Raw genomic sequence first — 25,725 nt, 5'->3', positions numbered from 1 at the left:
TGCCCTTTTCTCTTTCAGACAAGTCAACAAGAAAACAAACCATTTGCCTTATTATTTTTGCACTGCAATTATTTACAAAGTAATGGACGCGTTAAAGAAAAAGGTCATTTCCTTCCAGTTGTTTTCCCACAGCTACGGCCAACCAGATTTAATCAAATCAAAACGTTTTAGCATTTTGACAATATTTTTTGGGGGGGGGGGGGGTAAATAATAGGGCGAGAATTAAAAATAGGGTGTCAAGCAAAGACAACGATGCGGCGGTGAAACTGTGCCGACTGGATCGTATAGCGCTTGGTAAATATTTGAAAGCATGCGTAGCAAATGCGTGCTTGTCGAGCCGCTCGCACATGCTCTCGCTAATGTTTTTTCTGTGTAGCACGCGAGCAAGCGACGACGAACGACAAAAGAGGTTTTTAGGACGCATTTGTAGCCATGTCGCGAGCGTCTTCAACTACCTGCCGCAGGTGAATTATTTAGGTCAGCCGGGGTCCTGTTGTAGCCCATTGCTTGCCACGTTTTTACGTAGAAAAAAAAAATAGCATGATTTACGGCCATTCTGTTGTTTTTATTTGAACGCATGCAATCGCCTCAAGAGTGATAAGAAGGCACAAAAAGTGACATAGCAATTACAGATACCATATTTGTGATTTCGCATATTTGTTTTTAAATACTATAACTCTCAAACGTTTCTGCGTTGGGTATTTGTTTACCATTTAGGCGGCGAGTCCCGAATCAATTCAAATGGGTTACTAATTGTACTTTTGCTGAAAAGCATATAGAGTAAAAAAATTAAAAATCCAATTTGATCATAATGTTAAAAAGGAGTGCACTTATATCGCTATTTATCGACACCATATGTTGTCCACAGCTGCTAGCAGCTAGCTAGCGCTAAGCTATACTGTTTGACGATAATTGCTGAAAACAATGGAAAAAATTGAGACCTACTGTTTGTAGTACTATATTATGGAGACTGGACAATAACTTGAGCTCCGTTGTTGACTATCAGTGGTTATCTGGCGCAAGTGCGACGTTAGCTAGCGAGCTAGCTCCTTTGTTTTCACTCAGTGATGAAATCCTAGCACTGTGACGATAATTGCTGAAAACATGGAAAAAATTGAGAACTACTGTTTGTAATACTCAATTGTGGAGACTGAACAAGAACTTGAGCTCCGTTGTTGGCTATCAGTGGTTATCTGGCGCAAGTGCGACGTTAGCTATCTAGCTAGCTCCTTTGTTTTAACACGGTGATGAAATCCTCTCAACAATAAAGCCAGACTAAAGTTACTAAAAGGAGTTGGTGGGGCACACTACTGATATGGAGTGCTGTGCACTCTCGACAGGTGTACTTAAATATTTGTCCTACAAGGCCTGGTAAAAACACACGCGCACTAATTTTACTCTTCAAGAGCAGACCTTAAAGACGAATTCTCTTCAAGCCAATATCGACCCCCCCCCCTGATGTGCAGTAGTCATCCAGCGAGGTTCAAAAAAAAAAAACTCTGAAATTGAAGAGTAATACAACACACACCACCCCAATGCTCAGGTGCCCCCCCCCCCCCCCATTCTTATCTCTCCTTCTTTTGAAACAGCACCCGTTAGAGCAGCTTGGTGATGTAGTGCTTGCTGCTTCATAATACGCTGCCAGCCTCCACTTTCATTGTGAGCGCCGCTGATGTGCAAACAAGCCGGGACTTCTTCATCCCGCCTGGGCTTTAATGAGTTTTTGGAGCATGGCGCTGGAAGGCGGAGGCAGAGAAAACCCTCGCACCCCCATCCATTGTTGCCAAGTCACTATTTGATAGTTGTTTAGGCTTTGACATTTGATTGTCCATTTGTTCATGTGTCTGTTTTGTCCAGATGGCCGTCGCCAGTGTCACGATCCCCGCAGTTGCGTGGAGATATTGCAGCTGATAGGACAGAAGTTCGGAATATTCAATTGGAAAAATTGAAAGGGGTTATTGTCCCGTGTCAGTCCTTATGATTTGGAGTGATATCTGATGAGTGAGGAAAGTTCGCTGATGGCTTATTTTATTCTCGGCAAACCTTTTCATTATAGTTCGTTAAATTTAAATTTAGTTTGTTTTAAAATTGGGTTTTTGAGTTCTTAGATTGGGTTTCTTCGTTTTTATTCGTTTTTGTCAGGCTTCGTTTTAGTTTATTATTATTATTTTTAGTATTAGTTTTAGTTTTTTAAATATGCCGTATTTGTGAAGTGCAAACAGAAAAAGTCACTTAGTATTCCGTCATTTTAAAAAACTACAGTTTCCTAAATTATTGTTTGACCTACTTTCTTCTGTGCAGTCAGTACCAAATTAAATACATTTGACGCCAACCTCAAAAATGTGTGAAATTAATCGACAAAAACGAAAGCAAACGACATTTTTGTTATAATTATAAAAATCCAATGTAGTTTCATTTAATTCTCTTTCTGTTTTATTTTATTATTGAAAATGTTTTTTTTTTCATTTTACTTTGTTGGCTATAATAACTTTTCTGATATTTTGAGTAAAATTACAATAAACCATGATTCGACTCATTAATTAAAAAAATAATTTATTTTTTGGTCCCTTAAAACTTACATCAATGTTGTAATGAATTGTAGGCAGAACATTTTTGCTTTTTCACAATTATTTGTTCATAGTATTTAAATTAACTCATTTGGTTCCAAAAGTGTATAAAAACGTTCTATTTTAAATATTGCCATGGTCCCAAAAATTTATTTAGACGTTTTTATGTTTTTTTATGCTAGAGCATACAGAAGGCTTTGATGCAGCCTCTGACCTGAAGAGGTCGCTTAAAGCAATAGTAGTTATTACAAAAAACGGCCAGCAGGTGGCAGCAGAGTACTAGAGATCAACCAGGGCTATGTTGCAACAAGCTCTTTTTGACAGTGCTTTCAACAGGAATGTGAATAATGATGAAACAGATAGAAATATACTTTTTCTTTTTTACTGATGAAAAAAGAGACTCTAATCTTTCCTTTGGTAGGTTTCGTGTTTTTATAGCAATAGAACAGAATATACTGTGGGCCTTGCTAAATCAGTCAAAATCCAGTAAAACAGCCCGGAGCGAAGGGGATTGCTTCAGTGAAAATGGCTGGGAGTCAATGAGTTAATAGAGAGTTTTTGTTGTTATTCTCTCAGCCGATTTTTGCCGAATTTAAAAGAGGCTATTATCAGTTCATTAATTGTCAGGCCCTCGTTAGTACCGCACATAAAATTGGCTTTAAGGTCTAACTGTGATGTCAACACTACCTTTTGTGTTAAAAAAAAAAAGAAAAAAGAAAGAAAGAAAAAAGCGGAGGATTTTGGCTTCTTTCCCAATTTAGATGACAACAGAGCAATTTGGGAAGATTGCAACCAAGTCGCCAGGCCATCAATAACAATGAGAAAAGTGTCAGCCGCTGATTAGGGCGTAGGTGTGCGTGCGCGCATGCATGATGTATGAGCCGTGTTTTTGTTCACATTTCTCGTTAGAAAGAAATGAAATTAGTTTTTTTCTTCTTCCCGCTGCTCATGGAGAAGCAAAAGCAGATGGTGAAAACTAAATTATGCAGCTGTCAAGGCAAATAAATACAAATAAAAATAAGCTGCTAGTGAAAAAATAAAATATATTAAAATGAAGCATTTATTTCATAGTTAATATTTATTTGATATCCTTTCCTCGCCACGCATATGCAAATGTGAATGTTTACCCAGCGTGATGTACAGCAGGTCAAGTTGCGGAAATGAAGTGTAACATCCACTCAAGCGCCGCTGTTGGCGGTCTTTATGAATTGTGGCATTGAGTCAAAGGAGTTGGTGCGGCGTGATGAATTTGTCGAGCGGGCCTGTCGGCAACGCCTGCTGCCAAAAAGTGATTATTTTTCAAAGTGAAACTGAGAGAGGAAAAAAAATTTTTTAGCACTTGCATGTGAGCTCATTAAGCGAAAGTTAATTAATCAATTGATTATAATGTGTCATATTATATTGTTACATTTAAGACTTGATCCACTATAGATTTTCGAGTAATCGAGCAAGTGCAGTGTGAAATGGGTTTAATTCAAAATGTAATTTTTGTAGGTGGCAAGTTTACAAAAATACAGTGACGACCATTTCAGTTTGAATATTTAACTAGAATAATAATTAAGGGTGTCAAAAATTGTTTGTTAATTTTGAGTTAATTTAAAGTTCCTTTAACGCCATTATTTTTTTTAACATGCGATTAATGACCGGCCTTTAATTGGAAAGCCAGTCACAACGCAGCAGACACGTCCACGTCAAAATTTAGCAGGAATAAATTGAATACGTATGCACATATTTGTGGAGACTGAGGTCAAGTTGTATTTCACAATTTAAAAAATGTGCAGAATTTCACAAGTTACTTAATGTTAAAGATTAGATTGCTCTTAATATAACAAGAAAATGCACTGAGCTGTCACCAATGTCTTACAAATGCATTAATGCCATCTAGTGGCAGTAAAATGCCCTCAACATAAATCAATATCACACGCGTTTTTTACAATACGTACATTACAGTACAGTAGATCTTTTTAATTTTAACTTAATTTTATGAATTATTATGAAATTACCATATCAATGACTAAAAGATGCAGCCATATTTCTATAGGTTTAAAAAAAAAATCCACTTTTATGTTAAGAGGATGAAAACTCTAAAAATACAATTTTATCTATATTGTACATTTAGAACAGATATACAATTTGCGATTAATCATGAGTTAACTATTGAAGTCATGCAATTAATTATGATTAAAGTTTGTTTTTAATATACAAATATTTTGTTAATTAAATGATATATTTAAAATACAGGAGAAAAAAACAGTAAAATAAATCAAATTCAGTTATAGAATGATAAATGTGTTTATAATTTACAAATATTTATTGCAGAAGTTTGTGTGGAAGTAATGTTGATATGATATAAAAAGGGTGAAAAATGAAACCGCTAAAAGTTCCAATCAAAGTTGCCTACGAGCAAGCGTTTCTCGTTATACTGTCGGACGTTATTGATGCGATGCCATATGTCCCTGCTGCTTGTATACGGTGAAGCATTACATTAATGTGTCACACGGGCTAATGTATTCAACCTGGGGCCACGCTAAATGACGTGGAACATCAAACGCTTCTTTAATCGAGACGCCGGCTTGTAAGCGCCGCTCGCTGTGCGCGCCATTAAAGGAAGGAATTGCCGCCATCCGTTATTCGCATACTGTGTGTACAGTAGAGTCTTCAAGGATAAATGAGAACAATTACATATTTTATGACGCCTCCCCCGTAAAGGAGCAAAGATAAAAAAGGTGATTAATTCTTAAATATCACTTGGTCATTTATTGAGCACGTCTGGAAAACAATATTAAAGCAGACCTATTTCAAGGCGTGGTATTAATAAACGGAAGTGACGGCGTTTTGCAAAAGTCACTTCCATCACGTCTTCGCCTTATTTGATCCTCCAGGCCGACCTCCATTTTTCCTCCGCGCTAATTAGCGCCGATTAGCGCTCTCGTCGTCCTCCTCCAGACCGGGAGGTGTGGTTTTGCGCGCCGTCTCCAACATGTGTTAAGAGCAGCTGGGACGTCACAGGCTGTTGCTGCGCCTCGTCAGGCTGTTCGCACGAAAATCTGCTTTCGCGTTGACAATTTCACCCCCTCCCTTTTTTTTTTTGCCAAGCTTTTCTCTCATTTCTTGAACACATCTTCCCAAAGCATACTCCAGGCGTGTCATCGTCTCGTATTGTTTGCCATCCATTGACTTGCGTGTTTGCACAAACGCATACAGAGCATTGTTTGCGTCTCGCTGAAGGGCTGGGCTTGTATGAAGATAAATGGGAGATGTAGCTATGAAACACGACGGCAGACGCCTTGCAGACAGGCATTCCCCGCCTTTGGGGTTGTGAGCCGGAATACTAACAAGGCACCTCGGCTCGCACGCAGGGGGGAAAAGTGGGACGTTTGAGTAGTAGTAGCAGAGATAATTTAGCCTTCATATCACACTTGTTTGGATGTCTATTTTTGTGCTCTCGAGCTAACCTGCTTTGTCGATGAGCCAGCTTTAGCAATCTCTTGATTTTTTTTTTCCTGCCACAAGTAGCTCTCTAGTTTTCGTATTGGATCCTAAAAGTGAATTTTTGTTGTTAAAAAAGGTGGCTTATAGCTGTTTATCGCCAAGTTTAAGCCCTGTTTAGCTTAATGCTAACAGGGAAAAAAAATGCTGTAAATGGCTAATGAATATATATCATCAATGTTGTTCAAAAATAAATAAAAAAAGGTGGCTTATAGCTGTTTATCGTCAAGTTGAAGTTTATTGTCAAAAGTAAATAAAAAAAAATAAAAAAAAAAGACTAGCGTTGACTTTGAGTGTCTGTTTAATGCTAACAGAGAAACAACATTGTAAATGGCTAATGAATAGCATCATTGTTGCAGTGTTCCAAAAATTTTTTTTTAATAAAAGTGGCTTAAAGCTGTTTATAGCCACTTTCAGTTGAAGTTTACTATCAAACTGAAAAAAGAGAAAGAAATACTAGCTTTGCCTTAGAGTGTGTGTTTAGCATTTTATGCTAACAGGAAAACAACACTGTAGGTAGCTAATGAATAGCATCATCATTACGGTGTAAAAAAAAAAAGAATCTTTAAAGAAGTGGCTTATTTGTTTATAGTCACTTCTAATTGAAGTTTTCTGTCATAGTAAACAAAAAAAGAAATAACAGCTTTGGCATTAAGTGTCTGTTTAGCTTGATGCTAACAAGGAGAGAGAGAAAACACTGTAGATGGCTAATGACTAGCATCAGTGTTGCGGTGTTACATTAAAGGCCCAACCGATTATTCGGCCAGCTGATTTAATCAGGTGATGTTAGTTCTTTTAACAGCAAAAAAAAAAAACAACAACAAACAAACAAACCCTATTGTAAAGTTAAACAAATACTAAAGTACAACAGTCAAATGTTCTGCTATACGATACGACAGTTTTTAGTTCCGAGCATGGTCACACATCTCAAGACACAGCGCTCCTGTGCAGTAACAGAAGAGGAATACATCTTTTCCAGAAAATGAGATCCGTTTCAGTCTTTGGATTTCAACATCCGGTTATTTCCCTGCCTCACGTGTGCAGCCGGCTGTGAAATAATGAGCCCTCCTCTTCTCTTTAAAGGTCCAATCGTACGTTGGCGTGGCGTTAAATGAACATTTTTATCGAATGCGCCCCGGCGCTTGACAAGAAACGCTGATTAGCGTGAAAATCTGTCGCGCTCGTTTAAAAAGTTGTTTGCATGTTTCAATGGATCTCGGTCCAAGGCGCTACTCATTCTAAAGGCTACGGTAACAATGGATGGCGTGACGGTGTGTAATTTGAAGTGGCGAGCGCACACACACAAACACACATTCACGACACTGAGTTGTCAGCTGTGTCTGCGCTTTTCCCCCTGCAGAGATTTCCAACCTCTTTCAGCATCTTTTTTCATCCATCTGGGATGTGTTTGTGTTTGTGTGTGTATGAAAGAAAGCTGGGAAAATGTGCTATCGCGACATGCCAGAGAGCCACGAGACAACGCGCGCAACTCGCCGGTGGAGATGAAACGGGTTCAGATGATCGCGACACTTGAGGTGGCCCGCGTCGGTGACAGGGCAGCGCTATCGTTAACGCGTACAAAGCTGGCTTCTCGACACCCGATTTGGAACGCCGGCGCCCGTGCGAAGCTGCTTTTCGTGTCGGATGTCGAGAGTAACATAATAGTGAAGATGCAGTTTATCGCGGGGGATACGTTGCATATACGGGAAAAACAGAACTGTCAGACCATATAAAATATATCGTTTTATCCATCCAGCATCAGCACCCGTGTCTGTCTGTCTGTCCGGCTAGCTAGCTACATTATCTATCTATCTATGCATCTATCACTCTTTGAGTGCCATTGACGTGATTTGCCGTCAATGGGAAACCTAACAACGAGGACTGTCGTCAACTTGGGAATGGGCAGAGAAAAGTCTCCGGTTTGATCATTTATCTGAGGGGGAAATAATTATGGCCTGCAGATAGCAGCATTTGGGTCTCTTTTGGATGAAATCGCCATGAAAATGATGATGAAAATGTCACATTCTCAATTCTGTTCATTTTCCTTTTCGCAATTGTGGGATCAGTTCCAACTCAATGCCCCCCATTCAGTAACCTACAACGGACTTGTGACCTCTGACTGGCAACCTGTTTAGTCTCCAGCTTCCGTCTTCACCCTGAACAGAATAAATGTTGGAAAAAAATGAATGTAAAAAAGAAATATCAAACATTTTTACAGAAACATTTTCATTTTCTCGGCAGCACGATTGGGATTAACTGCACCGAGATGTTTTTTGGCATTGCCGGGACTCTGCTTGCGCCAGTCTTGCAGCTCGAGCTTTATCACTTACATCACACCAAGTAACTTTCCATCCCACTATGCTGTTTTTCTCTTCCCAATAAGGAACTGGCCTTCCTGTCAGTCATGCGCTATCAGTGAGGCTGCAGAGGGCCCCCGCCGAAACCACCTGACAGTTTCACAGAATCTAAAAAAAACACTTCAGCCATTAGTGGGGAAACTTGCTTGGGTTTTTAACCATCCTGTCAGTCTACTAGTTTCTTCAGTCAGCGCTCAAAAATGAATCCATTGATTTGTTTCTAATCACAAATCATCATTTTTTTTCCCTTCTGCGTGTCCCACAGGTGCAAGGAAGGCTACCACGGTCTACGCTGTGACCAGTTTGTACCCAAGACGGACGCCATCTTGTCAGACTCAAGTATGCCTTCTTTTCAATTTGTCTTTGTGTCTTGATCTGCAAACTTGAAAAATGATGACAATTTGTTTATTTGTTTATTCCTTCGTCACAATTTCTTGAATATCAACAGTCAAATTCATGCAGTGACTGGTATTTTCATTTACAGTATTTGAATCTCACAGTTATATATTCGGTGTTTGTCCAGCAGCATGACTAATATTGGAATGAAAATTGAGTTTGAAATGTGTTTTTTTGTTTTTTTTTGTGAGGATCAGCAGTCCAGTTTTTGCGTAATCCTAACAGATGGGCATACAGATGGATGCCCGAGTTATTAAACCCATCAACCAAAACAGAAACTGGTTCACTCCCCCCCCCCCCCCCCCCCACAAAAAAAAAGAAGAAGAAAGAAAAGATAATAGGACAATCACCATAGCCACTGGGCCCTTTCACACTGTCTTTCCAGCAAATTGGCATCAGAAGTGGAACTGTAGAGAAGCTAGCAAGCTATCACGGTAGCAGTTTAGCTACTAAGCTAACTATCCATCTACAAAACTAAAAATTAAAACAACAAATGAAGCATTATTTGTAACATTGTAATATGCATTATTTGTAATAAAAAAAACTAACAAATCTGAATTTGAAAAACAAAAGTCAAAATTAAATAAAAACAAATTGTAACGAAAAATTCTCCATTTATAACGCCGGTACGCTCAACACGGAGCAGCAAAGAGGGCAAAAGCCAGTTTAGATAGCCAGTGAAAACAAACAAGCATTTTTCCACAAAGGCACCTCTTCCATCCCTCCAAGGCTGCTTCACGATTTGACCCCCCCTGCGCGACTCCAAACACTTCAATGACGGTCATTTCCAATTGCTGCGAGGCGACCGCATTTAGCCGTTCCATCTGTCCTTTTTACACGTCGGCCTCCCTTCCCACCTCGAGTCAAAATGTGCATCACGAGAGCGCTTTTCTTTATTGCCTTGACGCCATGGTGGATTCAAACGAACGCGCCCGCATGTAAAAACCTCCTGCGTCCTTTTTTTCTTCTTCACGATGACGCTCCTTAACCTTGCTCTCCGCGCCCTTTTGCTCTCATCCTTCAGCTTTCCGCTTTTTTTTTTTTTTTTTTTTTTTCTCTTTATTTCTTAGTTTGTCATTCTTTATCAGTACATTGTGTTTTTATTTAAGAGACATTTGCATATTGATTTGATAATATAAAGAAAATGCTGGACAGAATATTTCAATAAACACAAATGTCTACTTTTTTTTTCTTTTTTTTTTTTCTTTTTTCTTAGCTTTCCGCTTTTTCCGCTTTTCATGCAACAGTCACGCTATCGGTTGTGCTTAAAAAAAAAAAAAAAAATGTATAAAAGCGGGAGTCAGAGGTACAAGGCCTCTCCCCCGAGTCTGCTGCGTTGTGAATTTGCACTGTTTTTTTTATGTGACTCTGCAGCAGAGAGCTTAATTCCTCATGTGTTTGATACCGGCAAGCCCTGTGAGAGAGCAAGTTAATGGGGTCACAAGTCAGTGTCACAAAGCAGTGTATGCTTTATACCTCCCTCATGGCGATGACTTTTCACTATGGGAGCTGTTATTTCTTTTTCTTCGCTTTTTCTATCGACACCACATAGCCATTTGATCTGGCTCCAGAATGGCGGCGATTATTTATACATTTTTTTAAATATATATACTCAGATGCATGCCCTCGGCAAAAAAAGCAAACAAAATGAAAGGAACTCAATGACGGCCGTTACACACTTGATAAAAAAAAAATAGAAAACGTGCACGTTTAAGTGCAGTTGTATATCTGTGTATGATTTTTTTTCCTTGCGATATTACTATTTGAATAATAATTGTATTAATATGAAATAAGTGAAAATATTCGAGCAAATGGGTAGACTAGATTATTTTTTACTCCCTAACTGTGCTCATTGAATACTTATAAATGTGTGTACTTTCACTTTTTTTTAATATTTTTTTTTAATTGTGACAATATTAATATTAATATAATAAACAAACAAAAAAACATGATTTATTTTTTTTAGCCTAAACTAGCATAGCTTAACCTAAAACAGCATAAAATAACATAGCACAATTGTTACATAACATAGCATAACTTTATAGTGGATAGTAACAAAATGCAACGTTACATAACAAAACGTAATGTAGCATAACCTAGCGTAGCAATGTTACCCAACATAACATAACGGAGCATTACCTAACACAGTGTCAAGTAACACAGCACAATGTTACATAATATAACATAGCGTAATCTAACATAGCTTAACCTAAAATAGTGTAACTTAACATGCCACAATTTCGCCTAATATAACGTAAGGTAGCGCATGCTAACATAGCAAAGTAACAAAACATCATGTGCAGTAATGTGTTTTTTTTGCAAAACATGCTATTAGCGACTTTTGTTTTTTAAAACTGAAAGCTTTTATTTTGTGCTTTAGGTTTTCCCCGACAGCTGCGAAAGTAATCGAAGTAATTAAGTGGCTACCATGGCAATTATTAAAACGTATTCCGTCGAATAAGTCACGACTATTTACATCCCCGGCGCCGCTTTGCAAAACATACAATCACTCAAGTAATTTAAGGCCATTAAAAAAGCATCCTGAAAAGCACTCGCCAGCACAAAGTGTTTGTTTTGGTGGCTTGATTGCGTCCTCGCTGCAAATGAATCGCTCCCGGGGGCAGGTTGAAAGCAGGCGAGGGCGGCCGTCCTCCACCGTCGCCGCCACCCGGGCCTGTTTCGGGTCGTATTTTGAGAGCACGCCACACTCATCATATTTTTTTTTTTTATTGAACAGAATGAACAGCGAGTCCACTTGCAGATTTATCTCCGGCGCCCTCAAGGATTAATAAACAAATGTCAGCCTTTATTTCACGCTCCGTCTGATTCATAGTCGGGCTCAGCGTAGTGAATGATTAAAACCGATCAATTACAGAAGGTGGACGTTATGATTTTTTTTAGCCATGGGGAGATTTTCGGTCCAATTGCACCTTGGGATTTTGCCTATTGTCCATTCAAGCCTTTCTCCTCCATCGCTCACGGCAACAGTCTACTTTTTCGCACCCTAAATCGCCTCCGAATCCCTTGAGCATCCTTTCGTCTTGCTTTTGTCTCAAGGCATTCACCGTTCATAATGCGGCGCCCAATCCCTCGCGCTGGCAACGCAAAGCACCCCGGGGAGTCATTTACACAGGAGGGGTAAGAATACCTGTGTCAGATGCTTTCGGCCTGATTACCAGACTGAAAAGTAGCTGCGGGGAAGGAGACAATGACGGGACGAATCCAATCCGTAATCCCATCCTTCACTTGGATGGGAAAGGAACGGAGCCGATGTGTGCGAACGCAAGCGCATGCAATATCCGGTGTTGCTACAGCGGCACGTGTTTAGCTTCACATCTGTAAAAAAAAAAACACCACTTGGCTTGCCTCCCGTTTTACCATCTGTATACTACGGGTGGATATTGAAAGGTTGGTACATTTTGTATTTTGGTACCTTTCAATTTGTGTTCAGTAGAACACAAGACGAAGAGTATAACAACCATTTACCGTACATATCGCACGCTTTTTGGAATGTTTGGACAACTATCCGTTGAAACTTTTTCACCGCCATGCCGATTATAGCTTGAGGTTGACTCATCGCCAATCGCGGGTCTTGGCAACAACCTGGACGCCTGCTGAGATCAACAGGCGGCGGTGGGCCCGCGCCGCAAAACTAGCACCGGCGCCTGAAGCATGTGGCAATATTTGACTGAAAATACAACCGGCTTGCAAAATATGTAAGTCTATCCTTAAATATAGCAAGTGTTATTTACGCAGGGCACCCGCTAACGGCTAGCTGACGAGAAGCCTTAAATCCTCACGTTAGCTATCGGCAAATTTACTTAACGACCTGTTGTAACTGTCAAACGATAGAGAATATACAGCAGTGGTCAGTCATCAACCTATTTGTTGTACAAATTGTGATGACATTTTATTTTTGTGAAAAAACTAAAGGTTTATCAGAAAAAAACACCCCCCCCCAAAAAAAATTTTTTATAAAGTTTTTGTTTATTCCAACCCCAAAAAAATTTAAATCTTAGTGTTTTTGGTCTGAAAATGGGAGATACATTATAATAAATGGGAGATGTATTTATCTTCCCATACAAAATAGTGAAGAAATAAATCTTCTTCTTTCTTTTCTTTTTATATGCAACTTTTAGTTTGCAATGTTTTTTCAGTAGCCTGTTTTTGGTACTAACTAGTTAGGCTTAAACTACTTGCTCACTCCTTGCTAACTACTTTTCTTACAGCAAGTTTCAACCATGTACTGCAGTCAGTAGTTTGGGATTTTTCGTTAGTGTTTATGTAGTTTTTTTTTTTTTAGCAAGTTCTTTGGTTTGTATCCATTGCAGGTTTATTATAGTTTTGGAATTTTCATTTGAGTTAGTTTTGATTTTGTTTAGAGTTTTTTTTAATTTTTTTATTTTTTTTTTATTCATTTTCAGGGTGGTTCTGTTTGTTTTTATTAGTTGTAGTTAATTTAACAAATGCTTAGTTTTCGTTTAGATAGTTAGTTGCAGTATTAGGTTTTTTTTTTATGTGTATTACTTGTGCGCAATATTTAAAAAAAACACCATGGTAATAATAAATTTGCTTAAAATCACATTTAAAATCATCCCCAAAGGCTCATGCATTAAATTAATTACCACTGACCAAAGACTAAAACAAAGGGCATTTTCGCTATAATTATAGATAGTTTTAGTTAGTTTTGTAAACATAAAATGTAGTTTCAGATAGCTTAAAAAAAAAAACATTTTCATTTTTATTTTTATTTTATTAACGCAAATGTTTTTTTAATTTTAGTAATAACCTTGATCCATTGTTATTGTTTTCAAAATGCTTCATTTTAGTATAGATTTTATTAGTTTTAGTTTTATTATTTTTAAATATACTGAATATTTGTCAAGTGCAAGATAAAAACGCGTGTACTGTAATATTTATTGTTAATTATTAATGTATTATTTGTAATAAATTAGACTATAATTCCCCAATGACATTTCATATTGATAATGAAGATATTTATTCCATTTTTTGTTTTTGCTACCTATAATAAAAAATCATTTCCGAACACTAAAATATGGATAAATTGATCATCCGTACTCCAAGGTTCAACTGTCTCTTTTATTGTATGTGAGCTCAGTATGTGACTCATCAGACCTTTACCAGCTTTTTACACCAAATTGCATACATCCTGGACTCCCACCACTCTAAATAAAGATGCCGCCGCTGCGCAGCTACTCCCCCTTTCTTTTTCCCGAGACTTCTCCCCAGCAGCGCGGGGCCAGCGGGGGGTTCCTCCGTTCCCTTTGAGACGACGATGCTCACTTGATGGATGAAGTGTGATTGTAAGGCGCGATCGATTTGGCGGGGTCGAGAACTTTTCCTTCCCTCCTCGCCTCTGTTGGGGGGGGGCGGATTTGGGTCTGCCAAACTGCACGGCGACGGCGGACGTGCGTGTGACAAGCAACACGCTTGCTTAGGTCGACACAATGAATTCCGTGGGTGCTTGTCCCACTTGTAGCTGCTATTAGTGTGTGCATGTACTGCATGTGTGTGTTTGTGTGCGTTGGGACATGATTTGGCTTTTGAAAGCAGGATAATCCTCAGAGCCGTGGGTAATCTGGGTAAATTTAGATGACTCTGTATCAACAGAGATAGAAAATAGGCTGTCTTTTAAATCTTCCTGGGCACACTTTATCTGTCCCCGTGGTAAAAGAATGGCACTATTTAAAAAAAAAAACTGGTTCGTGCGTGCGTTTTTGCAATTTAAGCTCTAAAGTAGTTGTGGGATTTTAAATTACATACGATTGCAAACTGGAACGGCTCCCGCTTTGTTACTTGGTGCCTGATTGTTTTGTTGACAGTTGCTATGGTTTTGACCAAGTGGATATTCAAACTAGCTAAATGATAACCTGACCTTTACGACTGGGAGTGGCTGCAACCATTGTTTTTTGCAGAGGATAAAGAATATATTCCTAGGAGTATTGTTATATTGTCTGTTTGCATCTGTTTCTGCAAACATTATACACAATGTATAATTTTCATTGTTTTAGTTTTTTTTGTTTAAAAGTAAACTTCAATCTGTGGGCAGCAAACAAGCCTCCAAAAAATTACACAATTTTAAATTTATAACAGAAAAAGATTAAGAAAATTAAAAAACTGAATGCTTTTTTTTTTGCAGGCTTAACTGACAATTTTTTATTTTACGTTCTGTTATGTAACATTACGTTATGCTACTTTACACTATGTTAGGCTACGCAAAGTTATGCTAGTCTGTTGTGTTATAAGTTATTTACCATTATGTTCATTTCAGTTACGTTATGTTCAATTGTTTTGTTGCGTTAACCTTAAGTTATGTAACACTTTGTTAGGTTTCATTATATGCAATTACGTGTATATTGTTACTCATGGAATGGAATCAAATCAAATTTGTCCTTGCATGTTGCGAATACAGAAAAAATTGATTTCACAGTTTCGACCTGTCCAAGAGTATGAAAAAGAAGTGACAACTCAAACAGTGCGAGACAGGAATGGGAGAATCCTCAGATAAGTGAAAGAAAAGCAACTCCCAAACTATGTTCCCGTGGGGGCACAGCGTGAGATCTGGAGAGAAAAAAAATCACATCAGCGCATAGCAACATTGAAAAACTAAACAATAGATCTCAAAGGCATGCTAGCATCTTGCATTATGGTCCTGTTGTGTTATGTCACAACTGAGCCCTTGGCACGTTGCATTACCTTATGCTATGCATACATTACATTATATTTAGTTGTTAGGTTACAGGAAATCCAAAAGTCTCCCCATTCAACCCCATTCCTACGTTTTCTTCAAGTTTCACAAATTCCGTCATTGGCAGACTTCCGCAATCAAAATCCATCTTTTTTTTTTTCGGGAAGACTTCCAAAAGCGGCAAATAATCTGTCGCCGGCTCCGCGAGCCGCGTTCTATTTAAGAGTGGGCCCACCTCTGTCAGAAAAGCAATTACTGGTGAGGGCTTTCATTTTAATTTAAATGCGATTACATTACAGTGACATGGAAAAAGGGCACTGTCGGAACGCGGAAGAACACGACACGAGTGCTGCTTTTTTTTATCAGTCCCCGCAGCGCTGGGATTCGACTTAGCCGTTTGAGGGCGTATGTCAAAGTGCGTGAGACATGCCTGCATGCGTGTGCGTGCGCACCAGATAGCGCGTGTCTCGAAGCTACCAGCCACCGAGAATGGAGAAGCGACGCTGGGAGACGAGTGGGAACAATTACCGCGATGCCTCCGGCTCAAATCAATATGGGAAAAAAAAAAAAAAAAAAAGGCTCCACAAAGCAGCAGCAGTCGTGACATAAAGCTCTACGGTGTTTCATTTTTCAACTTTTATTTCCTTGACTGTAATCCTCAGCTTTCTCGTCTTGGTTGTGATCATCCAAAGCAACTGCTACGAAAAGGTGAATTTGAAGTTGTCATGTTTTTAAGCGTTTGACTTCTCTCTTTTCCCCCCGCACGCTTTTCCCCATCTGGCCTCTGATCCAACAGCAGATGAACTTGGGATCGAATTCATGGGTAAGGCGACTCGCCGTCTGCGTTTGCCGAGTCACTCGTGAAAAACATATAGCACATCAAGCACCTCACCTTGGAAAAATGAATGTGGGCCTGTCGCCATGGAAACACGGCAGTGGGGGAATTAGGCGTGCGTTGCCTCTTTGTCGTCGCGTTAGAGCAACAAGACAGCAGGTCGCTTGTGTCTTGGCTAAATAAGTGTTTGGAATACAAAACGCAATTGAAAGCGCTGTGGGAACCCGTTGACAATTCCCGCCTGGGTAACAAATCTTTTAAAACAATTATGCACCTCTTTTCCTGTAATAATAGCACGCTGCTGTCTGTCCAGAGGGAATGCATCCACACATGTACGCACATTCCTACTGTTTTTCATTTTCTCACCCCCCCCCCCCCCCCCCCCTGCTCGGGAAGACTCGCCGCCGTGCATACCAAACAAGCAACGCCGCAACGGCGAGCACTTTCCCATTAGCTTGGCTTCACACAAAGAGGGAGGGTGGAACGTGTAAACCTTTCCTCCACTCAGTGATTGCAATCTGCCCGCTGGTTTAATCGGGAATGTTCCGGTAAGTGGGCGGATGAATCTGGAGTAATTGAGACTAGGTCCGGTCGATGGCGGGTTGACACGAGACAGACGTGATTAGCCCTCATTTAAATGTGATGCAGATGGACAACGCGACATCTCAGAGTCGGTCACCAGCGCCGTTTCATCTCCAAAGTCTGTGGGATTTATTTATCCGCGTCTGATTTCATGAAAACCTCACAGCTTGGCAACTTGAAAGACCCGTAATGGTCTTACATGGAAGCAGCGTGTTGCTATTTCCTCATGGACATTCAGAGGAGCTTAAATTTGTGTTTCTGCATGAAAAATTGGAGGCCTGTGTATAAATATATATTTTTTAGAGAGGGGTGTAAGAGCTCACAAATTTATGAGAAAATAAATTGAATATTTGTGGCTTTATAAAGTCTCAAATTTGGGAGAAAAAAATCAATAATTTACAAGAAAATGAAACTTGAATATTTGTGACATTAGGAAGTAGCAAATTTGCAAGAAAACTTACAAATTTGCAAGAAAAAAACTTGATAAATGTGTGAGAATATTTTTTTATAATTTACAAGAAAATAAAACTTTAATATTTGTGACATTATAAAGTAGCGAATTTACAAGAAAAAAAACTCTTAATTTTTGCGTCATAAAGTGGCAAATTTGCGAGAAAAAACACAAATTTCCAAGAAAATTTTCAAACATTTGCGACATTATTAAGTGGCAAATTTGTGAGACAAAACTCACAAATTTACAAGAAAAAAATATTTTTTAATTTGCTGAATAAAAGCCAGCACTTCATCCAGACTACTGTGATTTTTTTCCCCTCCGAAAAAGATCAAGTTTCTTGCAATGCCTCTTCAAAGTCTGAATGCTTAATATGATATGGTTAATTTCTGCTAAAGCAATTACTATCTCTTTATTTGAAAACCCGACCGAAAAGTATAATATTTAACGAGTTGCTCCACCGTAGCACACTTGGGAATTGTGACTTGGCTCAAACATCCGAGTAGACTTTGTGTATTTCTCACAAGTTTGAGTTTTTTTCTTGCAAACCTGCGAGTTTATTTCTCGTAAATTTGTGAGTTTTTTTTCTTAAAAATTTGCCACTTTATAATGTCACAAATCTGCGAGTTTATATTACCCCCACTCTCTCTCTCTCTCTCTCTCTCTCTCTCTCTCTCTCTATCTCTCTCTCTCTCTCTCTCTCTCTCTCTCTCTATATATATATATATGGATAGATAGATAGATAGATAGATGTTCTAACTGATCCATTTTTAACAAACCAGCCTTACTCAAATGTTTTTGCTGACAAAAGCATTACTGTGGTTCTGACCTCACTTGGTCTCATAGACCAAAATCCCACTCGGGGTTCTAGAGAAGATAATGCAGTTTGTTGCTATGTACAGTTTAAATTTAGGAGGGAAGAATTTCATTTTGAGGTCATTCGACATCATTTTCAGTAGGATATCCATCGCAGCCAGTCGACTTGAAAGGCCCGTAAAGGTCTTACGCGGAAGAATCGCAATGCTATTTCCTCCCGGCTCATTCACAGGAGCTTTGCCGTTCTGCCGTTTATATTTTTGCCTGACAAAGACGAGGCCTCTGTCAGTCTCATGTGGCGCGGCGCGAGTGCTTGAGAGGTCATTTGGCTGACGCCGACGGCGCTGACACTTCTTGACACTCACGAGCGCTCAACAGAGGACATGTCTTCAGACTAAAGTGCAACTCGACGGCTGCTGCGCTCACAAGATTGTGAGCGCAGGAAGCACTCAAACGCGCGCCCAACGACGACGGTGAGGGCTTGATAAAAACGTGAGCAGACAAGCACAGATGAGGAAAGACCTCCCGGGACTGTTGACAACCTCAAAAACCGCAGACGGGTCAACGAAGGTCGTCACATCCAGGCTGCGGTGATGCCTTCTGCAATTTTTACTGCAGCCAGGCCACCGAGATCCCAGTTTGTCTTTTTTTTTAGTAATGTGACAGGGTGATGCGTTCTTGATCTCAAGAAAAGTTGGAAAAACAACATCTGCGGAGTAGTTAAGTATGGTCTCTCAGGTTTTCGTGGGATTTTGTACAAAAAGTGATACGCTACAATGGCATAACTTTCCCTGACCTTTGGAAAGATGAGCATATGAGAAAATGTCTACCCACTCGTCTTTTTAGAGCGCCTCATTGTTAGCCATGAGTGTGCGCACGACACTGTGAGAAAGGCGGAAGTGCCCGAATAAGAAAAATATGGGGGGGGGGGGGGGGGGGGGGGAGAGTCTGACTTGACAGCCGGCAAGTGGGCTGGAGCTTGGGGATGACATATTCGCTCTAGAGCGCCTCATTGTCACGGTGTGGAAAAGCTTCGCGATGACCCAAGTAGCCTTTTTGAGAAAAGAAAATGATACTTGTAGTTTTACATGACGTGGAAAAGCAGCATTGAGTATCGTTTTGTAGTTCCCCTCACACCACACACACACACACACACACACACACACACACACACTTGCCTTTGTATCATCGTGGGGACATCTCATTGACATGATGCATTTCCTAGCCCATTCCCCTAACCCCAACCATAACCCAATTCAAACCTAAACTCTAAAACCAAGTCTTGACCCTCAAAAAGAGGTCTACATTTGTGGGGCCCAGCAAAATGGCCCCACAAGGACAGGTGGGGACCCACAACTCGGTGAAATCCCGAAATATTGGCCCTACTATGTCACAAAAACAAAACCACACCCACACATACACGCACTTCGTCTATCTGCTGGGATCAAACTGCTCCTTGTCCTAACTGATTGTGACCTTGAGCCTCGGCTGCTGATGTGCAGGATTGTTGACAAGTGGCTCCGCCAGCATTTGCAAACCGTCGCATGGGACCCCCATGTAAAAAATATACACACACACACAGTTTGTCAGTCCGTCGGTCCGCCTGCAGGGCTCGTCTTAATGCAACAATTATCTCACATCAGTTAGCACGCGTCTCATGCTCACACAATGACATTTAGTGACAGCAGCATGGGTAGCTTCATGCTAATGCAGCGCGTGGGGAAGGGTGCGTGTGTTTCGTGCGACTCCCCTCTGGTTTATGCATGACGAATTCCCGCCCGTGTGTCAATTGTGGATATTTAACGGCCTGTATGTTCTTCCCCGCGCAGAGAGCGGTGACACCTACCAGAGGCAAGTGTTGTCTATCTTCAGCATCGCCTCGGGGATGTGTCTTCTCGGAGTGGCGTGTATGGCTCTCTACCGGCGCAACAAGTAAGCAAGCGCCCCTGTTCGTGGGGGGAGCCCCGGGGCCGTGGGCGCGGAGCGAGCTATACTTTTCATGAAATTGTTTAATAATGGAGGGCAGCGAAAGGCTCTTGAAGCTGAATCGTTTGGAATGCATTTGGGTCAAATACTCATGTAAGATTTATTTAAGTGGTTATCGTACATAATGCTGAAAATGAACTTCTACAGTTTGACTAAACGCGCTCGACTCAAAACTTTTCATAAGACTGCACATTACCCTTCAAAATAAATCAAATCAAAAGATTTTGAGAAAAAAAATGCACTGAAATTAAGGACACTGCAATGTATGACCCATAATGTACTTGCCTATTAGCCAATTTGAAATCCAACACAAAAAAAAAAAAATAATAATAATAATAATAATTAATTAAAAAAAAAAAAAAAATTATATACTCATATCACAAACATCTCTTTATCTTAAATTCAGCACTTATTGGACCTTATGCTAGGCAGCTAGCAGTTACCAGCTGGCAGCTAACGCTAGCTACCAGTCTGCTAGCATGGCACTGTAGAATAAGCAAGAACATCATCATTCCAGAAAGAACACAAAAGTACACGGATCGGCTCAAAGAAGGTCATTTAGTCACTCAAAATATTTCTCAAGTGCAGATTCTGTTCACTGTAACTCGCTAGCTGCCATCTGAAAGACGCCAAGTACGTTCATCGTGCAATTATACTATGACATCACTAAATGGTTAATGAGGGTGTTCTAATGGTGGCAAATTTCAAATCTTTTCAGTGGAGGAATTGATTCTAAATTAAAAGATTTTCCGAACGGCTGCTGAATCAGCCTGCCAACGTCAATTACTCGCATGCAGAGAAGCAGAAAGAAAAGGAATGCGGACAAAGAGAATTAACAGCAGTCTGTAAAGGAAGGGGGAGTTAATGCAGCTTATAAATTGTCTTAATTGAATGTGTCTTGATAAATAAGAATCGGGTTTTCATTTTCCGTGCTGTGGAGCGCTCGCAGGCTGCGGCACAAATCGGTCAGCATGACCGAGCACGCAGCTGTAATGAATGTACCAGACGCAGCCAGTCTTGGTTGAATTTAATCTTCCCCTCCATTTTGGTTGCGTGAGGTTGTTTAAAAAAAACGAAAAAAAACAAAAAAATTGTTGGCCGAGAGGGATCTTGGGTTGAATCTGCTTTGCTAATTAGTAGCAAATCGAATTCACACATAACACGATGGTTATTTTTATATGAAAGTTTTTGACTCGTGAATCAATGCACTATTGTTTTCATGCCCTTTAGTCAGGAAGTATTTAGTATGCAACACTGCGGAGAGTTTAGCAGCCCTGTGTTTTTTTAAGATGAACTATTAATGGCAAATTAACATTTAATTCAAAAGTTTTAGGAATCCGTTAATATTTAATTTGATCAAAGTTGAATCCAAAGGGAAGTTATGGATCAGATCACGCACGACTAAAAGATTACATTTCCTCCGCAGAATACGATCATAAAGAAATGAGAATGGGTTGTATTCATATATTTTATTGTCATAACTAATGTGCCAATGCAAATGTTAAACACTACACGCTACTCGTTGGCAACGAGCTAGCGCTAGAAGCTTATGTAGCAGTCTGTCACTTTACTCGGGTGTTATTTTATTTACCCGAGTGATTGAGGGTGTTTCTGTTGTAAGATTCTAATATCCGTACCAACTTTTTGTGTCCATTTTCATCCGCAGAAGACACCGGCAAAAACTCCAGGCTCATTTCTCAGAAAGTCGCAGCTTGAGGGACTGCGGCATCAACGCCTCCGGTCTGATGTCCAAATCTTCCTCCAGATCGCAGTACACCCTCCAGAAGGCAAGTACTAGACTGGGGGTTATATTTTATCCTTATCTTCTCTTTGGCAATCCGTTTTCTTACAAAAGAGAGCGCGCTTACTAAAAAGTGGTCACTACCCAACATGGAGATACCAATTCCTCTCTTGTCTCCAAAAGCCATTTATTAGTTAACAGTAATAGGAGACAAAAACTTAGTTAGCAAACTGTGGCGTTAGCTGTTGAGTTAGCCATTAGCTTGAAACGTTAGCTTGCTAAAGCATCAAAATTAACAATTAAAAAAAGAAGAATACGCATTTTTTTCCTGTTTAATTTCACGGTTTATCCACTTAACAGCAAGTCACGTCACACTTTTATGCCATTTAGTGGGCGCCCCACAATAAACAATTAAAGTCATCCCTCAGTTCAAAATGAAGCCAATGGACCCGACGGCTGCCCTCTCGTTAGCTGTGTTAGCATGTCAGCCTCATTGGACCACCATTCCTACTTGAAATGAAATGAAATGTTATTTTTAGAAATACGGCCTCGTCAGTTTTTAAACAACCCGCAGTAATGTTGCATAAACTGCAACACTGACTGATTGATTGTCAAATTAACAGTTTCGAATACTTGTGAGGCGGACGGATACGTGAAGTTTAAAGTCCCGCTGTTGTTGTACTGTATTATCATCGCTCATGGAATGACTCTCGTTCAATTAAATTGCTTGGCTGGAACTAACTGTTGTATAAATGGCATTTAGCTCACACATTTGCATTATTCACTACATTTGAATAATGTATCCCATGCTTGTAAATGCTAAAAACCATGAGCTGCACCAGGACAAGAACGTTTGTTCAAAAAAGTGATTAAAGTAGATTAAATGATGCGATTGAATTATTCATTCCAGGGAAAAACATGACACGGACATTTTGAAGAGAATCCTCATGAGGCAAAGGTGAAATTTAGGGGGGCGTCATCCATATTACGATCATCACGACTAACGTCCATTGTCAACCTTATCAATTCACTTCAGGACTCAAATGCAAATCTCTGTTCTCCAAAAATGATGTTGCATGACAACCAATGAAAAAATACGGAGCCCCTAAAGTGACATGGTAGGGGGGGGGGCTAACTTTGCGTTCCCTCGCAAAGATTGCGTTCCTTTGTAAAAACATTTGCGTTCCCTCGCAGTATTTGTGAAATAACGCAAAATTTTGTTTTTACGGGAGGACGCAATTTATTTTATTTTTTTAACGAGTTGATATACTCCCGGGTCATCTTTTCCCACTGCTACACTCTCCATCCACGTCGCTTTTGGTCACACGGAAGATGACCCAGAAGTACATCAATTTGTTTTAAAAAAAGAAATTGCGTCCTCTCACAAAAAATTGTTTGCGTTATTTCGCATTCTTTGCGAGGGAACGCAAATTGTTATTTTTTTCCCTACCATCATCATCATCATCATCATCATCTTAGGGGCTCCGTACCAAAACATGTACTGTAGTATCTTCATTTGAAATCAAAACTCTTCTTTGGTTCCGAACCATATTTTGTTCCAAACTGAAGCGGGACCACTGGATGTGGATGGCTATTACTTTGTTTTATTGAACCAAGCGCCGATAACCTTGGATAACGAACGTCGTGTTTGATGTCGTGATTTCAGCACATATTTCTATTTGCCGTCGGGAATTTGCTTCACAATCTGCTGTTTAATGTAAATGGAATCGCTTTGGTGTCATCGTGAACTTTGCGGAAATGCCGTATTAGCAAACCAGCCCATGTCAACGCCTTTAAACAGTAAACATACATTTGCTTGTGGTGTTTTTTTAATGAAAGATAATCTCTGAAGTATATTAGTGACCGTGGTTTTTTTTATTGCAGATTGTAAATTGTAATATCCTCTCGTAATTGCAATGAGCAAAATGTATTTGTGTCTCCAAATGCAACCTCGTTGTTTACATGAGAAATAGCCACGTCTTCCGAGCCAAACGCCGTCGTATATTTCATCAGCCCTGTTGCTCATATTCGAAGCGGCTGAAAAGGCTGCGGGGAGACGCGGAATGCCTAAACATTCGTCTGCTTTTTAATAAGCAATCAACTCGCTGGAGAACCCTATAGTATTTAAGAGTCCAACGCAGGTTTGCCGGCTTTGTTGCATCTCTTTTGCGTAAGTACTTCTCCGAATGGAGCTCTTACCGAGTCTCTTCAATAATGCAGCAGTGTCTCCCTCTGAAACAAACACCCCTAAAGCCACTTTGCAGACTCTTAAAAAGCTTTTTTTTTTTTTGACTGTGTCATCTAAAATGACGACTCGACAGTTGACAGCTAAGATGTGTTAAAACGTTAAATGTACATCTTGGCAAGGTGCAATCTCTCTCCTCCTAAAAAAAAAAAAACGCTTCGGAAACAACTGTCTACAAAGTTTGACACCAAAAACCAATCGCAACACTTTAAAGCCCAGTCTGCTTTTTTTCATCGGGGGCCTCAAAATTCTTTAAGACCTGGTAGGATGCCAAGGGGGAAGAGGATGACACAGACATAAAAACAAGCTATAACAAGAGCAGTATGAGGGAAGCTTAAGTTGGGAACGGAAAGATCAGTGGCCTTAAGCACCTGGGAGGAGGGAATGAGCTGCAGAGTCCGAGGTGAAATTACCAAGCCACAGCAGACCGCGGTTTGTCTCCTACCTCACAGCTTGCAACCATCTTGGAAAGCACTTTTTTTTAGCACAGTATCAGAACACTTTCCCTTTTATCTTGTGCGAGGCCGAAAAAGGAAAAATCTTCACATAATTGCAAATCTGAAATCACTGCAGTGCATATCCTTCCTCTACATGCACTCGAATAGACCTTTGAATTGCACACTCTACTTCTAATACCGCACACCTGAGGGGGTCATATATGAGATGATTTGTTCAATGTACCCATCAAAGGATGGGAAATCAAAATGGAAGGGGAAATTTCACATATTAGGCAGCCTTTGTTGCCACTGAGAATGGACGGAGATGAGAGTGAATTAACATCGCTGTTGGAATGAGATTGCAGCGCTGATGTAAAAATTATGTGCCACAGACAGGTGTCAAATGAGGTCAGGGAGGAAATTAAACTTCCATCAGCATGAAGTTAATGTGGTGGTGACTAATGTACTGGAAAAAGAAACAGAGGTCGGAGGAACCTGGGGGCCCTTTTATGGTGAATACCACAAGGTGTTCCGCAGGGCTGCGTTCTGGAACCTCTCAAATTTGCTACTTACAGTTTCTGCTCCACATAGGATTGGGCTCCAAGATAACTGTCTCATGAATGTGGTGTTGGGTAATGTACTGGATGCCAGCCAATGACCTGCTAATGCTAAATACTGGACGGTGTTCCACAAGGCTGTATTCTAGAACCCTTGAATTTGATTCACTCTGTTTCTATCACCATAGCATCATGTTAAATACTGAATGGTGTACCACAGGGCTGTATTCTAGAACCCTTGAGTTTGATTCACTTTGTTTCTATCATCATAGCATCATGTTAAATTCCGGACGGTGTTCCACAGTGCTGTATTCTAGAACCCTTGAATTTAATTCACTTTGTTTCTAACATCACCATAGCACCATTGTTAGCTCAGTCATTGGTATTAAAGATAACTGTTTGAACCTTTCACACATCCAAATATGGCAGTTTGAGTGTCAAGGGCACGAAACCTAAACTGACAGCAATTTTCACTAAGCAGTTAATCCACTTCCTACTCCACATTTTGACTCACAAGACTTATAGGAGAGGCTACTATATGGCTGAATCGGCAGGAA

General features: G+C 40.0%; 1 protein-coding gene across 5 annotated transcripts in view; it reads left to right on the top strand.

Moving 5' to 3' along the window:
* Positions 1–25,725, top strand: part of nrg3b (neuregulin 3b) — a 251,507-nt gene that overhangs the window by 210,038 nt on the left and 15,744 nt on the right. For 4 of the 5 annotated variants that reach the window (XM_086064515.1, XM_086064514.1, XM_086064513.1 and 1 more), the window contains 4 exons: positions 8,679–8,752; positions 16,315–16,341; positions 20,032–20,134; positions 21,855–21,975. In XM_086064515.1, the coding sequence (XP_085920641.1) occupies positions 8,679–8,752; positions 16,315–16,341; positions 20,032–20,134; positions 21,855–21,975 (325 nt within the window). The remainder of the gene's footprint in view (positions 1–8,678; positions 8,753–16,314; positions 16,342–20,031; positions 20,135–21,854; positions 21,976–25,725) is intronic. The other variant, XM_086064516.1, reaches the window with a different exon arrangement.

This window comes from Leptonotus elevatus, chromosome 20 (assembly GCF_054856555.1).
Source record: "Leptonotus elevatus isolate MCC_2025b chromosome 20, RoL_Lele_1.0, whole genome shotgun sequence".
In the NCBI taxonomy this organism is placed as follows: Eukaryota; Metazoa; Chordata; class Actinopteri; order Syngnathiformes; family Syngnathidae; genus Leptonotus; species Leptonotus elevatus.
This window is presented reverse-complemented; position numbering and strand designations above follow the sequence as displayed.